General features: G+C 35.4%; 1 protein-coding gene across 2 annotated transcripts in view; it reads right to left on the bottom strand.

The window, feature by feature from the left end:
- The window catches only part of RNMT (RNA guanine-7 methyltransferase), a 36,236-nt gene that overhangs the window by 19,375 nt on the left and 1,572 nt on the right, over window positions 1-15,289 (bottom strand). Inside the window, exons 2-7 of one of the 2 annotated variants that reach the window (XM_030336717.2) lie at window positions 13,740-14,194; window positions 11,740-11,875; window positions 8,638-8,763; window positions 6,019-6,134; window positions 4,054-4,235; window positions 3,337-3,501 (exon numbers count right to left, since the gene is read on the bottom strand). In XM_030336717.2, coding sequence (XP_030192577.1) covers window positions 3,337-3,501; window positions 4,054-4,235; window positions 6,019-6,134; window positions 8,638-8,763; window positions 11,740-11,875; window positions 13,740-14,156 — 1,142 coding nt within the window. In that variant the 5' untranslated portion in view covers window positions 14,157-14,194. The remainder of the gene's footprint in view (window positions 1-3,336; window positions 3,502-4,053; window positions 4,236-6,018; window positions 6,135-8,637; window positions 8,764-11,739; window positions 11,876-13,739; window positions 14,195-15,289) is intronic. The other variant, XM_030336718.1, reaches the window with a different exon arrangement.

Raw genomic sequence — 15,289 nt, 5'->3', positions numbered from 1 at the left:
ATCATTATAAATTCACAATAGGATGATACAAAATGAGTGAAGAGCAACATACCAATAATTACATCTATAAGAAAACATGCATTCTCAATCTCAATAGGCCACAGGTAACTCTATTACTGTAATAAATGGGTCATGAAAGTAAAAGGAAAGGCTGTGAGACAGGGATGAAAGCTGTAAGGAACATTTTTCTATCAATTTCATTTATTTAACTTAATCCCTTACAGTGGCATTGAAAACAGCTGCCATTCCTTTTTAAAATATTCTTTCATCTCTTGGATTCTCTAGCAAAAGACAGTATTAATTTTTATAATACACCTGTAGCTGCTTCTTCACAGTTTGTTTTACAAATGCCTTTTACCCAACTTGTAAATTTTAATGTTCTGAAGAGTTTGGCCCACAGCCTTACTCATTTTCTCCTTCCTGACTTTACACAGCATGCCAACAGCTATCTGTAGTTCAGCTCTCTCGTCACTCATTTATTCCACTGCTTCCTAGAAATCTCCACCAGGATGTGTCACAGGAATTCTCTAACTTTCCAAATCCAAGGCTGAATCCCACTAGACCATTCTGCCAATCTTTATTTCAGTAAATCCATCTAATGATTCGTGCCAGAAACTTCAGAGTTCTCCATGCCTCTTCTCTCCAATGCCTGCTGTGTTCAACACACCACTACATCCTCTGTTTACCTATAAAATATACTTCAAATAGGTCTTCTTACCCCTTCATTGGCTACCATCTTGCTTTAACCACCACCACCACCACTCAGCTGTACTACTTTGCTAGGTTCCATGCTTCTATTCTTACTCTCCCTCAATGAATATTTCAACTGCAACCAGATTGAGTTTTCAAAAATACACACATGTCACTTTCCCCCTTTACGCCCTTCACTGGATCTCCACCACACAATTCAAAAGGCTTCAGCATGGCCTTTAAGGCACTCATCTATAAAGGAATGCTGCTTTAGGGCATCTGGCTGGCCCAATTGGTACAGCATACAACTCTTGATCTTGGGGTTGTGAGCTCGAGCCCCATACTGAGTGTAGAGCTTAAAAAAAAAAAAAAAAAAAAAAAGGAAAATGCTCCTTATCTTGAGCCACTTGGGCCCTCATTCCTTATGACCACACAATGGCCTTCCTTTTAGCTCCTTGAAAGAGCCAAGCCCTTTCCCATTTCAGGGCCTTCATACATATTGTCACTTATACCTGGAACATTCTCCCTTCCAGTCTTCAACTGGCCAACTTCTATTCATCCTTTAGATGTTGACTTAAACATCACTTCTTCCTAGGTGGACTCTAAAATCCTCAATTACATTAGGTCTCCCTGTTATACTCGTTTTTTTCCTCACTGCATTTGTTAAAATTTATATATGTGTGTGTGTATATATATATATATATATATACACACACACATATATATACATACATATAATTATATATATATATATCAAAATTCATATATGATCTCAGGCAGCAGGTAAAGGAGGAGATGAAGGGAAAATAATTCTGAAAGAGTCCATGAGAAGATTTGCGAGATGACAGTTGAGGGAACAGTGAGAATGGAAACATTTGAGAGCCACTGGATTTGTATGTAAGAGGCATCTGTAAGGCCTCCCCATAATTTGAATTAGCCTTCCTTGGAAAGACAACATGAGCAAAGAAAAGAGTCTCTTCTATTTTTGGCAGTTCATGAAACTCATAAATCTACAAAATAAGGCTTTAGAAATAAAACCAAGCTTAATGCCTGAGAAATACCATAATTACAAAGAACTGAGACTCAGTTTGACCAATCTGAATGGGTTTGCCATATAAAAAGCTAATTATATTTTTGATCAGTTTCTTAACAAAATGGCAGAAGGGCATCTCAAAATCCTGTGCATTTTCAGATTGTCCCACTGAATGTATAGCTGTTTTAGTAATTAATTTTTTAAAACTTTAGATATTATAGAGATGACTTGACACTTTACACATGCATCACCATTAAGCAATTTAAGTACAAAAGACTGCTAGTGCTTCCTTAGCATTTAAAAAAAAGTTTCATTATAGCCTTTATCTTTTTGGTTCTACTCAAATCACCAACTTTGTTAACCAAAAACACCAAGCTAACATACTAAACATATGAAATGACATACTAAAAAAATTTAATTTCTTCTTTTAGAAAGAGCAGAAACATTTCACAAGAGTTTACTAATGTTAAGGGGGGAAAAGTGATTTAAAGTTTTAAATTTTACAGCTTATATAAATTGTACATAACATTTTTCTCATGTTCAGTCCCATGCTATTTGATTTTCTCATACTATTGTATAAAATTTTTATATATTGTAGAATCCTAAAAATCTTGTATCTATAATTTTATAAGCTGACTGAGGCACAACTCAAGTAATCACCAACTCAAAATAAGTAGCAAATAAAGCTTTTTCATCAATAAAAGACTTTTGTCTTTAAAAGTACGAAATCAACTTAGGTTTGGTCAACTGTGACACGGCCTTAGATTTAAGTTGACTTTTCCACTTTCCGTCTCAGGGAAACCTCCAAGACCCAGGGGTCTCATAAGGCCTTGAAGCCTGGATAGCCCAAGTTTCCCTATGTCTGTAGTTTGCCAAGACTCTTAGGTCCAGGTGCACGAGTGAATACATTCCTGAATCAGGATATTATTATCAACACTGCCTGTGAGACACAGGCAATTTCAAAGCTATAGTGAAATGTAAAACAACTTTTAATACCTATCCTTGTCAAAAGAGGATCATTTTATATTACCAAAGTTACTAATAGTTTTTTTAAAAAATCTTTCTCTATTTGCAATGTAAGGTATTTTCTGCCACAAGTTGAAGGCAACAGGTTCCTTTCTTACCTACAGGATAAAGTAATTCTAAGGATGAAAGAAAACTAAATAAGCAAGGCTATTAGAGACCTATGGCACAAAACTGGATATGACGTTATTTTTTTTTTTTTCTTTACAAGGCTATACTTTTTCTTTGGGTTCTATGTAAAATAAGGAATGAATGGAAAGACTGATTTTTCCCCCTTTTTTTCACTCTTTTTTTTTTTATTTAAAAAAATTTTTTTTTTTTTCAACGTTTATTTATTTTTCTTGGGACAGAGAGAGACAGAGCATGAACGGGGGAGGGGCAGAGAGAGAGGGAGACACAGAATCGGAAACAGGCTCCAGGCTCTGAGCCATCAGCCCAGAGCCCGACGCAGGGCTCGAACTCACAGACCGCGAGATCGTGACCTGGCTGAAGTCGGACGCTTAACCGACTGTGCCACCCAGGCGCCCCCCCCCCCTTTTTTTCACTCTTAAGGCAAAAAGAGAAGAATAACAGATTAATGACATTCTTACTCATTTAGCAATGGAAAATAGACCAAGAATTCAGGGACATCCACAACACCTTCCAAGTTGAAGTCATATTTGCAGCCAAATAAAGGATAATCTCCTTTCTTCTGAAATTTCACAGTATATATCTCATTTCCAAATGATTCTGTTTCTGAAACTTCAAGGCGTCTTCTGTTAAAGGTTATCCCCAAAACAAAATAAAAAGATTAAAGTTGTTATTAGCTTAGACTTATTTTGATCAGATTATGCATATGAAAAAACTACCGGATTTTTAATTGGATTTCAGCTACTCTTAAGAAGCAATAAAGTAAAAGATAATGAACAATTTCACTCATAAAATTAGGCTAGAAATTGGTTTCACCACTCATGACTCCTGGGTAAGTCTTTGTTTATCTGATCCGGAGTTTGTCTAGCACTATAACCTCTGGCTGGATATAGCATCGGTCTCCAATTTATACATAAAAATGTTTTAAAGATCCATCTGTATATCTATCTTTTAACCTTAAATGTTGAGTATCTACTCAAATACATTATCAAAGTGCTCAGCCCTTATCACAGTTCATGAGATTGACCCCTGGTAGGGCTCTCCTTCTCTCTCTCTGCCCCTCCCCGTTTGTGCACACATTCTCTCTCTCTCTCCCCCTCTCTCAAAATAAATAAACTTAAGGGAAAAAAAACCCTTAACTCTGAGTAGCTTATAAGTCATGTATCAAAAGTACTTACATCAGTTCAAAGCTATTGGGAGTGGTACCAATAAAATAGCCTCCAGGGTTCAGTCTCTCACAAGCATTTCTGAGCATCATGTCAGCCTGCTCATAGGACTCAAATGAGTAGTGACAGACAAACTGACAACTGCAGATATCAAAGCACATTTCTGGGTCACGAAATTTGTCAATTAGAAGTTCCTGAAACAAATTAAAAATTCAAACAGGTCAACAGGGCACCTGGGTGGTCAATTGGCTAAGCATCTGACTTCGTCTCAGGTCATGATCTTACAGTTCGTGAGTTCAAGCCCCGTGTTGGGCTCTGTGCTGACAGCTCAGAGCCTAGAGCCTGCTTCGGATTCTATGTCTCCCTCTCTCTCCCTGCCCCTACCCTGCTCACACTCTGTTTCTGTCTCTCAAAAAGTGAATAAACATTAAAAAAAATATATTAAAAAATAAATAAAATACAATGGGTCAAGATTTTGAAGTTAACTGCAACATAAAAAAATTTTTAGTAACATAATTTGTAGAATTGGGGTCCTTTTTTTTTTTAATTTTTTTAATGTTTATTTTTTATTTTTGAGACAGAAACAGAGCATGAGCAGGGGAGGGGCAGAGAGAGAAGGGAGACACAGAATCCGAAACAGGCTCTAGGCTCTGAGCTGCCAGCCCAGAGCCCAATGGGGGGGCTCGAACTCACCAACCGTGAGATCATGACCCAAGGTGAAGTTGGTCGCTTAACGACTGAGCCACCCAGGCATCCCAGAATTAGAGTCCTTAAAACAAAAGTAGACATGCCCCTCCCAACCACCTATCTTTTCTCTCATTATGTATAATAAGGCCCACAATAAAACGATCTTTTCCTACAATAAAGTAATTAAAAACTAGGGATTCTGAAATCATGTTTAAAAACTTATCAACCAAGTATGACATTTAAAAGAGTTGATGCTTTTATCTGGTTTACTTAAAAGCTAAAGTAAAATGATGTTGAACAGTAACTTTAACAGTATGTTTAAAAAACATAAAGCTGGCCTTTGGGATACTTTATAAACATGCAGAAGTGTTTTTAAAGGTTTCTGACATTCTAGCAGTATACTACCACTTTTCCACTTCACTTTCACAACTGCAAACAAAACGTATAGGATTAAAGATAGCTATAATAGTTTAATGAGCAAATGAGTCAGACAAAGCATTAAAGGTCAAGGTGAGACTTTCACTATTCAAGTGCCACTGTAGTTCTTAAACTTCATAGTTGTTAGGAAATTCAGAAACAGGTGGAAGGTGGAAAGCACCAAACTCTGATATGCTGGGAAACTACCCTAATAAATTATACTGTAAACAAAACATAAGTTCAGTTCTTTTTCAAAATACCGGAAAATAAGTCTTGTCTGAATGGAAAAGCAACAAGTGATTTCAAGAGTTCAAATTATTAAAAGCAAAAAGTTCCCAGAAATACTCAGTGGGTCATTTAAGAAAATTTACCATTAATAGAATTTCCAGTTGAAACTGAAAATGCATGTCTTGAGATTTTTCATGTTTCAAAGCACATTTTATTTTATTTTTTTATTTTTTATATATATATGAAATTTATTGACAAGTTGGTTTCCATACAACACCCAGTGCTCATCCCAAAAGGTGCCCTCCTCAATATCAAAGCACATTTTAAAAGAATGAACTGATTTTTAAAACACATCATTTATCCAAAGGAAAAATATACAACATAAATTGACAAGGGTACCTAGTTGAGCATCTGACTCTTGATTTTGTCTCAGGTCATAATCACAAGGTCGCGGGATAGAGCCCTGCACTGGGCCTTGTGCTGACAGCATGCAGCCTGCTTGGGACTTTCTTTTTTTCTTTCCCTCTTTCTTTCTTTCCTTCCTTTCCCTTTCTTTCTTTCTCTCTCTCCACCTCTGCCACTACCCCCACGTCTAAAAATAAATAAATAAAATAAATAAATAGACAAATTAAAAAAATTCTGTACCTTTGAACAATCAGCAGTTATAAATTCTGCGTTGAAAATATATTCATTGTCACGACAACGATTTTTCATGTCCTCATACCGCTGCTGACACTGTTTGACAGAAACATCAGCGATATCTGCAAGGCAGAATGGGACAGACATTAGTAACTGGCAAAGACCTAAAGAAATAAAATGTAAATGCAAAGATGGAACAAATCTACACATTAATCCAAACTGAACCTTAGTAAAAGCAAGGAGGTTCTATTTTCTTCAAAACAAAAGAAAGTCTCTGTTCAAATGTAAATATCCTATTACTTTTTAAAAGGATTAAAAGCTTTCTCAATAGATACTGACAACAGAAACGTCCTGTCATTATTTTTAAATGCTTATTCCAAGTTAAAAGTAGAAAATTTAGACTCCAATTTGAATTATAAAACCTAAACTACGTGCCCAGCTCAGAAAATATCAAGTTTGCTTTTTTTAATAGAATGTTATTTGCTTTTTCCATGTTGAGATTTGCACTGATGGTGCAAAAGCAACGAAAAGTAAAATGCTGGCGCCTTATCATGAATACAAGGTAGGAGCACCAAATGGTACATGTAATACTTAATATCTTCTTCACCACTACAAACTAGCATGGACAAAAAAACCCCAAAACCTAATTTCATTTAAGAATGCTCTTGATAAAGCTCAGCTCTTTTTCAATATTCTGTGTGATGAAATGGAAAGTAACAGAATATCTGTGCTACCTAACAAAGTTTGAACAGGACCAGTGTGACTGTGTTGTGAGCTGTACTGGACACTTTTTTCATAGAAAATTGTTTTCACTTGAAAGAACCAGTGACAGATAAACCGGTTATTTAGACTTGGTGATTTGGCAGACATTTTTTGAAAATGAACAAAGTGAACCTCCACTGCAAGGAAAACAAAGGACAGTATTTGTTACCCATGATAAAACTTGAGATTTCAAGTGAAAATTACAATCTGAAACACTTCTATCTACCACCACAGGCTGGGCATCTTCCCAATACTTAAACTTTTCTGATTGATGGTAACATTAAAAAAAATGTGATTTCTTGATGTCAACATTTAGAAGATCTGCATACCTTTAGTGAACATTATTTTCCAAATATTACAAAATCTTACAGGGAAAAGATACATTCAAAGCGCAAGACAGACCAATGGATTTAAATGTAACAGAATATAAAAAGTTCATTGATACAGATTCAGATGCCACATTATAACTATCTGTAAGGAACTACTATCTCTTGAGTTTTTTTTTTTTTTTAACGTTTTTATTTATTTTTGAGACAGAGAGAGACGGAGCATGAACAGGGGAGGGTCAGAGAGAGGGAGACACAGAATCTGAAACAGGCTCCAGGCTCTGAGCTGTCAGCACAGAGCCCGACGCAGGGATCGAACTCACGGACTGCGAGATCGTGACCTGAGCTGAAGTCGGACGCTTAACCAGCTGAGCCACCCAGGCGCCCCTATCTGTTGAGTTTTGATATAATATCAAAGATGAATATGCTCAATTATCTGAAAAGTGTTAAAATACTCCTTCACTACAACTATTCATCAAATAAAATAACACATCAAAACACAATGAATGCAGAAACAGGTATGAAAATCTAGTTGTCTCCTGTTTTTCTATACTCTAAAGGGATTTGGAAAAATATTTTTAAAGACTAAAATATTTTTAGTCTTGTCACTAAACTTTATTTTTTATTGATGAAAAATATTCTTTAAATTCTCAGTTTTAATTTCTATAATCAATAGATACAGGCACATACACAAAAGTTTTCTCATCCTCAATCTTAAAAATAAAGGTGTATGGCACTCATAAAACCAAAAATTTGGGAAGTGTCAAAATAGGTAACTTTATATAGATGGTGCTGTACATTTCATTGCACTGGAAGAACATAACATCTGCTTGTCCTACTTCAGTGTTAAGACTGACCAGTGGGTTCAGGAGCTTGATTCATTCAGTTATTAAATTCCTATCAACTTTTCACCTAACAGATTTAGCAACTTCTATGATTGTTGCTTAGATCTATTATTTCATTGAGGGTGGAAAATAGTGATTTTCATCATTCCTCCTGCATTTATTCATTAGGAGTTTTTAGTTAAGAGGAATTTTCTTTGTCAACCATTTGGTTACTTTGAAATACAGTTCACATAAGGTAAGGAAGATACATACTCAGCCCCCACCCCTTAATTTATGAATTTCAGAATGATGAGTAAGTTTCCTATAGCAACCTCGAAGGGTGAATACTGAGGGTTTGGGGGGGGGCGGTTTCCCATTTGGTGTTTCAATCTACTGTAATCACTATTCTTTTTGATGATGAAATTGTCCTATCTTTGGCCAGTGGAAGTCTTTTCATGTTTGTGTTTTAGACATGACTCTTTGATTACTTCCTTCCTTTTAGGGAGGACAAGTTATACCAGGCTCATTAACTATACTGCATAATACCATCAGTAAAGTCTCATAATTCATTTTTAAAAAACACCCATCTCACACACAGCCTCAGATATCTTCTTATAAGATCTTTTAGTATCATGTGATAATGAGATCCTGCTCATTTTCCATTTACCTGACTGATCACGAATTATTCTTCCCCACGTCATTATTTACATTACCTGTACAAACTAGCTTATTAATTCTTCCCTTTTTCCACTTGAGCAAATCTCCACCTTTGCCACATCCCAGGTCCAAAACAGTGATATCACGTTTTTTTTTCTGTCGTACCTTTTCTAAAAATTCCCCTAAAAGAAATAAGTCATAAGAAATGATCTTTCCTCCATTTTTACTACAGCATCAACTGCAACCCCTAAAAACCTACTAACTTCTGCCTGACATTTACTATAAACTATTAAACATTCATTTATATAATTCATAACTTTTGGTAAACATTTCAAAATATGACTAAGAGTTAGTTAAGTTCATCCTCTAGCATTAAAAATAAAAGAGTATGTGTCTGGTATTTTAGAAAGTTAAGACAGGTTTTTGAAGGTTACTCTTAGAACTTGATTCAACACTGAGTAGCAGACATTTTAAATTCTAATTAATACAAGAAAATCCAACACTTGCTCATGATAAGGAAAAAACCTACTCGTAATTTTTATAGTTTTCTCTTTCTGAAAGCTAAATGTTTAGCTTATAATATACCTATGTAAATCAAAGTAATTATGGGGTCATAGAGTGCTTGATTTTCATAAAAGGTGTCAGGCTTACCACCAAAACAAATATAACAAATATAAGTCCAAAAACTATACATACCTCTTAACTTTACTATCAGAGTTCTTTATTTTTAATTTTTTTAAACGTTTTAATTTACTTTTGAGAGAGAAAGAGAGAGGGTGCAAGCGGAGGAGAGACAGAGGGAGACACAGAATCTGAAGCAGGCTCCAGGCTTCAAGCTGTCAGCACAGAGCCCAACACAGGGCTCGAACTCACGAACTGTGAGGTGATGACCTGAGCTGAAGTCGGACACTTAACCAATTGAGCCACCCCAGTGCCCCAGTATCATCAGAATTCTTAAACCACCCTAAAAAATCTTTCATCCCAATCTACCAAATCACATTAATAACCAACAAATAGTATCAGTATGGTCCAATGTATCAATAGCCAAATGGTTCAAATATCAGTTAAAGGCCTATTAATATTCTTAAAAAACTGAAGTATTCAGCAATTCAAAAACCTGATACAATGCTGAATCCTAGATCTACTCTTCTTGTCCTTATTATTCTGAGTTTAACAGTTCCTATTTCATGTGTGTACTACTGTGGCTGCTAAAATACTGTGTAAATATTTCTGCCTTTCACTGTCCATAGGATGTTAAAGTAACTTTGACAGAAGCACAGTGTTCTATATTTAATTTTCTCCTAGAAAACTTAAATAGCATAATAAATGAATGACAAAGAATGGGTGTTTGAAAAGAGAAAGGAAAAAGCCAGAGACAGAACTTGGCACAGACCACACTGTTGCAAAAGAATCAGAAAGACAGGTGCAGATAGCAAAGCACCCAATGAGAGAGTTGCTGAAGGAAGAAAGAATAGCATGAATATGCAGGGAGAAAAATTTGTTAAATCTGACTTATGACTTTTTGAAAATGACCTGTTCCCCTGATTATAAAAATAATACAACGATGTAAAAAATACAGATGAACTTAAAAATATTTATTCAATGAATAATACAAGAACAAATGACACATCAGAAAAAATACCCAAGAAGCTATCTATGTTACTGATGATGATGAGGAATGGAAAAGAAAAACTGAAAAGAAATGAGAATTAGGGTTCAAAGATTACCTTAAAAGTATAGACTAAAAATGCCATAATACTAACCTTAAAAAGGGGGGTGGGGCGGGGAGGAATTGGGAGGCAACATTTAATTACCCTAGCTGAAAACTAGCAGAGACAAATAAGTCATATTTCTGTAATAAAATGAGTATGAAAAACAAAAGTGAGATAGAAAATATTAATATGTGTTCGAAATAATGAGCCTAGTTCCCACTCCTAATAACTATTCAGAATGAATAAGGTATCTTTAAAAATTACTAGGATGCCTTGCTGACTCGGTCAGTAAAGCATGTGACTTTTGACCTAAGGGTTGTGAGTTCAAGCCCCACATTGGATTTAGAGATTACTAAAACAATAAAATCTTTAAAATAAGTAAAATAAAAATTAGTAAATTATCATCAAAACTACTAAAAAGTCTCCATAATTAGCACTTCATTCTTTCCAGTGTCATCACAAAAGCATTCTCACTTTTCCTGAGGCTGGCTTTTAAATAAATAAAAAAAAAACACCAAAATCTTACTGTGAAAAACTTCAAAACACACTGGCTTTTAAAAATTCTCTAAACTCACCTAAGAATCTACTTAATATGTTAAATATATAGAGCAATAAATATGTTCTGAATCATATTTCTCCAATGATTTGCATTTTAATTTTTTTAATGTTTTTTTTATTTTGAGAGAGCATGCACATGAGCAGGGGAGGGGCAGAAAGAGAGAGAGAATCCCAAGCAGGTGTAGAGCTGGATCCCATGAACTTCGAGATTACGACCTCAGCCAAAATCAAGAGTCGGACACTTAACCGACTGAGCCACCCAGGCACCCCACATTTTAATTTTAAAGATGAGTTTCCATAAATAAAATGCTGGCTGGCTCCAAAAAGTTGGATGTCTTTATCAAGCCTCAAAGTAAACTTTACTTTTCCCCAGACACTATGTAAGTTCAATAAAAAATTACCACATATGTGGTGATACCACCATCTTTACCAACTCATTAAAGGCCTAGAGATGAAAAATCATGACAATGCCCATTTTCTTGACTTAATAGAAGCTGAATGCTTAATCCAACAATGAGTCACTGCCCCAAAACTATTAGAGTAACATAGAATAATTACTTAATAGCACTAGGTAACCTTAATTCTTAGTATAAAAGGAGCATACTGCCTTTTGAAAGCCTGGTTAACTTATGAATTTAATATCAATTAAACACTCAGCAATATCTTATTTACTCTAAAAGTAAATATGAAAAAAATGTATCTTAAAGGCCTAGTTTTCATTTTTGCTCCAATTTTACCAAGTCAAGGTTGGATAATTAAATGAATAGGAATGAAAGACCAAGTAGTTTAATGTATAACCATTTGGAAAGGAAAAAAAAAAAAAAAAAACCGAGACATAAGCTAAAATAAAAAATTCCAAACTATAAATAAAAAATCAATCATATATACCAATGAGGACGCTTTTCATCCAATTATTAAAGTTTCTGAGGTAAAAAATACGACTTTGGCTACGCTTCTCCAAACCAACTTCCTGAAGTTCATTGTAGTGGGCAGCCACTGCTGAACTGTGTCCCTCTTCTAAGTTCTGAAAATAAGAGAATGGAATAAAATTAAGGATCAGAACATGGCAAAAATAAGCCTTAAAAGAGCATCTGACCTATATAAGGATAAAATACTAATAAAATTGGTAAACTTCAAAAAGCAATGACATTGACCACATAATCCTACTAATTATAATCATACGTAAGATTTGTTCTCCCCTGTTTCCTGTATTTAAAAACATCTCTTGGTTTAAAATTTTCATCTTGATCTTTCATCTGTATAATTTTGGTGTCAATGTCTTAATAAAACCAGTACTCTTCCAGAGTTCTGATTTATTCAATTCAATAAATGTCCATCAGTGGATGGGGTTCCTATAAGAGAATAAAATAGGAATAAGTTATATTATCCTAAAACTCACATAAGCATTAAATAATACAAAGGAATTAGAACTCAATAAGCTGTATTCATGTCAATGGTTTTGTTTTTGTGGTTTTGTTTTGTTTTTTTTTTTCTCTTCATCTAACTCCAAAGTTTCAGTTTGTGCTCCTTACCTGATGCTAAGCATTTTGCAAAAATGCTATGGTAGGTAAAGGGCTTCAAATTCCCACATTTCCCCGTTCAACCAAAGTGCTTCATCTTTTACCTATCTTACATATCAGGTTTAAGATTTCCACTTGAAAAAAAGGTTCTGCTGCTAATAAAGTTTGAAAACTGTGGTTATAATACAAGCTCCCCTCTGTTAACAAGAATTCACACTCCACCAACGACAGATGCCTGGCCTATCTGACACCTTACTTTTCAAGACTGATGGCAGAATTTTTACTCATTCACTGAAGTACTCTTTCTATTCAAATCCAGATTCTGCCTCAGATTCCTTCATAATATGGTATTCCCAGATGAAAATAACTTGCTGTTCCTTGTTCTAGAATATCCATGCTAAATATCAACCTTAAAATTGCATGTACTACACCAATGAGAAGTTAGAAACAATATCATTTAAAGAATCACATTAAGAAAGGAATGTAGGGGTGCCTGGGTGGCTCAGTCGGTTGAGCGTCCGACTTCAGCTCAGGTCATGATCTCACAATCCGTGGGTTCAAGCCCCGCGTTGGGCTCTGTGCTGACAGCTCAGAGCCTGGAGCCTGCTTCAGATTCTGTGTCTCCCTCTCTCTCTGCCCCCTCCCCTGCTCATGCTCTGTCTCTCTCTATCTCAAAAATAAATAAACACATTAAAAAGAAATGTTTTTTTTTTTTTTTTCAACGTTTATTTATTTTTGGGACAGAGAGAGACAGAGCATGAACGGGGGAGGGGCAGAGAGAGAGGGAGACACAGAATCGGAAACAGGCTCCAGGCTCCGAGCCATCAGCCCAGAGCCCGACGCGGGGCTTGAACCAACGGACCGCGAGATCGTGACCTGGCTGAAGTCGGACGCTTAACCGACTGCGCCACCCAGGCGCCCCAAAAAGAAATGTTTTTAAAGAAAGGAATGTAAAGCTGGGTGTAATACTGAAATTTATCATCTTAAGTCATAATCTCTACTGTTTAGGACACAAGAAAGTGATGAATACCTAACAAAAAAGGAAAAAAATGTATCAACTGGTTTTTTAAAACACTGAGAAAAAGCAAACTATAAAAACTGGTTTTCAAGTTTCTAGTCAAATAAGAGTTCTTAAATAACAAAAATTATCTCAATTAGAAGTTTCATCTAAATAAAAGCAACTAAATTACAGACTTAAAAACCTACTCTATCTTTTAAGACATTATCTATTACAAATAGACAAAAAATAATTACAAACTTATATTCTTAAGGTTTAAGATTATGTAAAAAACAGTATTATCTCACAGCTTCTCCACATTCCAATGTGACATATTCCATTATGAGTAAAAGAAAACACATTCAACATACTTTTTGCTTTTCAGGAACATCCTCAAGTTCTATTTTTCTCTTTTTCTGTGTGCCATCTCCAGTAGAAGGTTCATCTTTTGGAAAATCATCAGTTTCCATTCTTCTTTTCCTTGAAATGCCTTCATCATCACCAGAACCTTTTTCCTCTGGAACAATTTCAGCATCAAGTTTTCTTTTCTTGGTTGGAGTGTCTTCCCCACAACTAGAACTTTCCTTTACAATATCATCTTCAAATTCCATTTTTCTCTTTTTTGGTGTGTCTACGTGTCCACAGATAGGAGCCTTTTCAGAGGGCCCAGTCCCAGGAGTGGTTGTGTTTTCATTAATACTGAATGAAGACTCTGTTTCCGAATCTGTTGATGCTTTTGCCTCTTCAAGAGAGATCTTTTCACACTCTGCTTTTACAGAATTTTCCATTTTTGATTACTTAGATGGTAAAACTTCATGAACTAACACTGGAATGGCAAAAGTTTGATATTACTCGTAAACATCAAGGCTGAAACTTTAAAACAATTTTAACCAGAAGCTAGCCATTTAATCTCAGTTATCAACTACGAGTTAAAAAATCTCATTATAGACAGAATATTGAAAATATTAACTAGTCTATATTACAAATGAATCTCTGAATATGCTAATATGCAAGTACTAACTATAATCCCCAAACACTTTATACAATCTTATCCATAAAAGTCATTACTGCCATTGAAACTGACAGATGAAGTGGGGGTATTATACAAGCACTAGTTTCATTTCTACTCTGATCTTTACTTTATAGCCTTGGTTCCCAAATTGTGAGCTGGACACTATAGCAAACTTGTACAGGTACAGCAGGGTATTTTAAAATTTTAAGGGAAACCATGATATCTGACATCTGGAAGATATCACAAATACAGCTTCAAATAGAGGTTTCAAATGAATAGATTGCACTACATTCCTTTCAATGACATCAGAACTTTGTGAAGCTGAGGTTGTGGTGGTACCACAGGAAATCAATGTGAATCAGGAAATGAAGTTGGCAATGTCAAATCTGACTTCAAAGCTTGAGAGTACCTAACAGGTGTATACATCCCATTAGTAATCCTTCATGGTTAACTACGAAAAATAATCAGAGATATTAAGGGCACCAAGAACAGGAAAAGTCTGGGAACCTACAGTTAACTTCTGAAATCCTTATTTCATAATGGGTGTCAGAATTGGAAAGGAAAGACAGTATAAATAGCTTTGGACAAGAAGTTTCATGACCCAGCCTGCAACTTAATGACTATTAAGTCCATTTCAAATGTTCACAGACCGATGTGTAAAATGGAAGGGGGACAGAAATAAGTGAACTATAGGACAGAAATTTATTTTTTTTTGAGGGTTTTTTTAATGTTTATTTTTGAGAGAGAGAGAGAGAGAGAGACAGAGTGTGAGCAGGAGAGGGGCAGAGAGAGACAGAGACACAGAAACTAAAGCAGGCTCCAGGCTCTGAGTTGTTAGCACAGAGCCACACTCGGGGCTGAAACCCATGAGCAGTGAGATCATGACCTGAGCCAAAATCAGACACTTAA

The sequence above is a fragment of the Lynx canadensis genome, chromosome D3 (genome assembly GCF_007474595.2).
Source record: "Lynx canadensis isolate LIC74 chromosome D3, mLynCan4.pri.v2, whole genome shotgun sequence".
Lineage (NCBI taxonomy): Eukaryota > Metazoa > Chordata > Mammalia > Carnivora > Felidae > Lynx > Lynx canadensis.
This window is presented reverse-complemented; position numbering and strand designations above follow the sequence as displayed.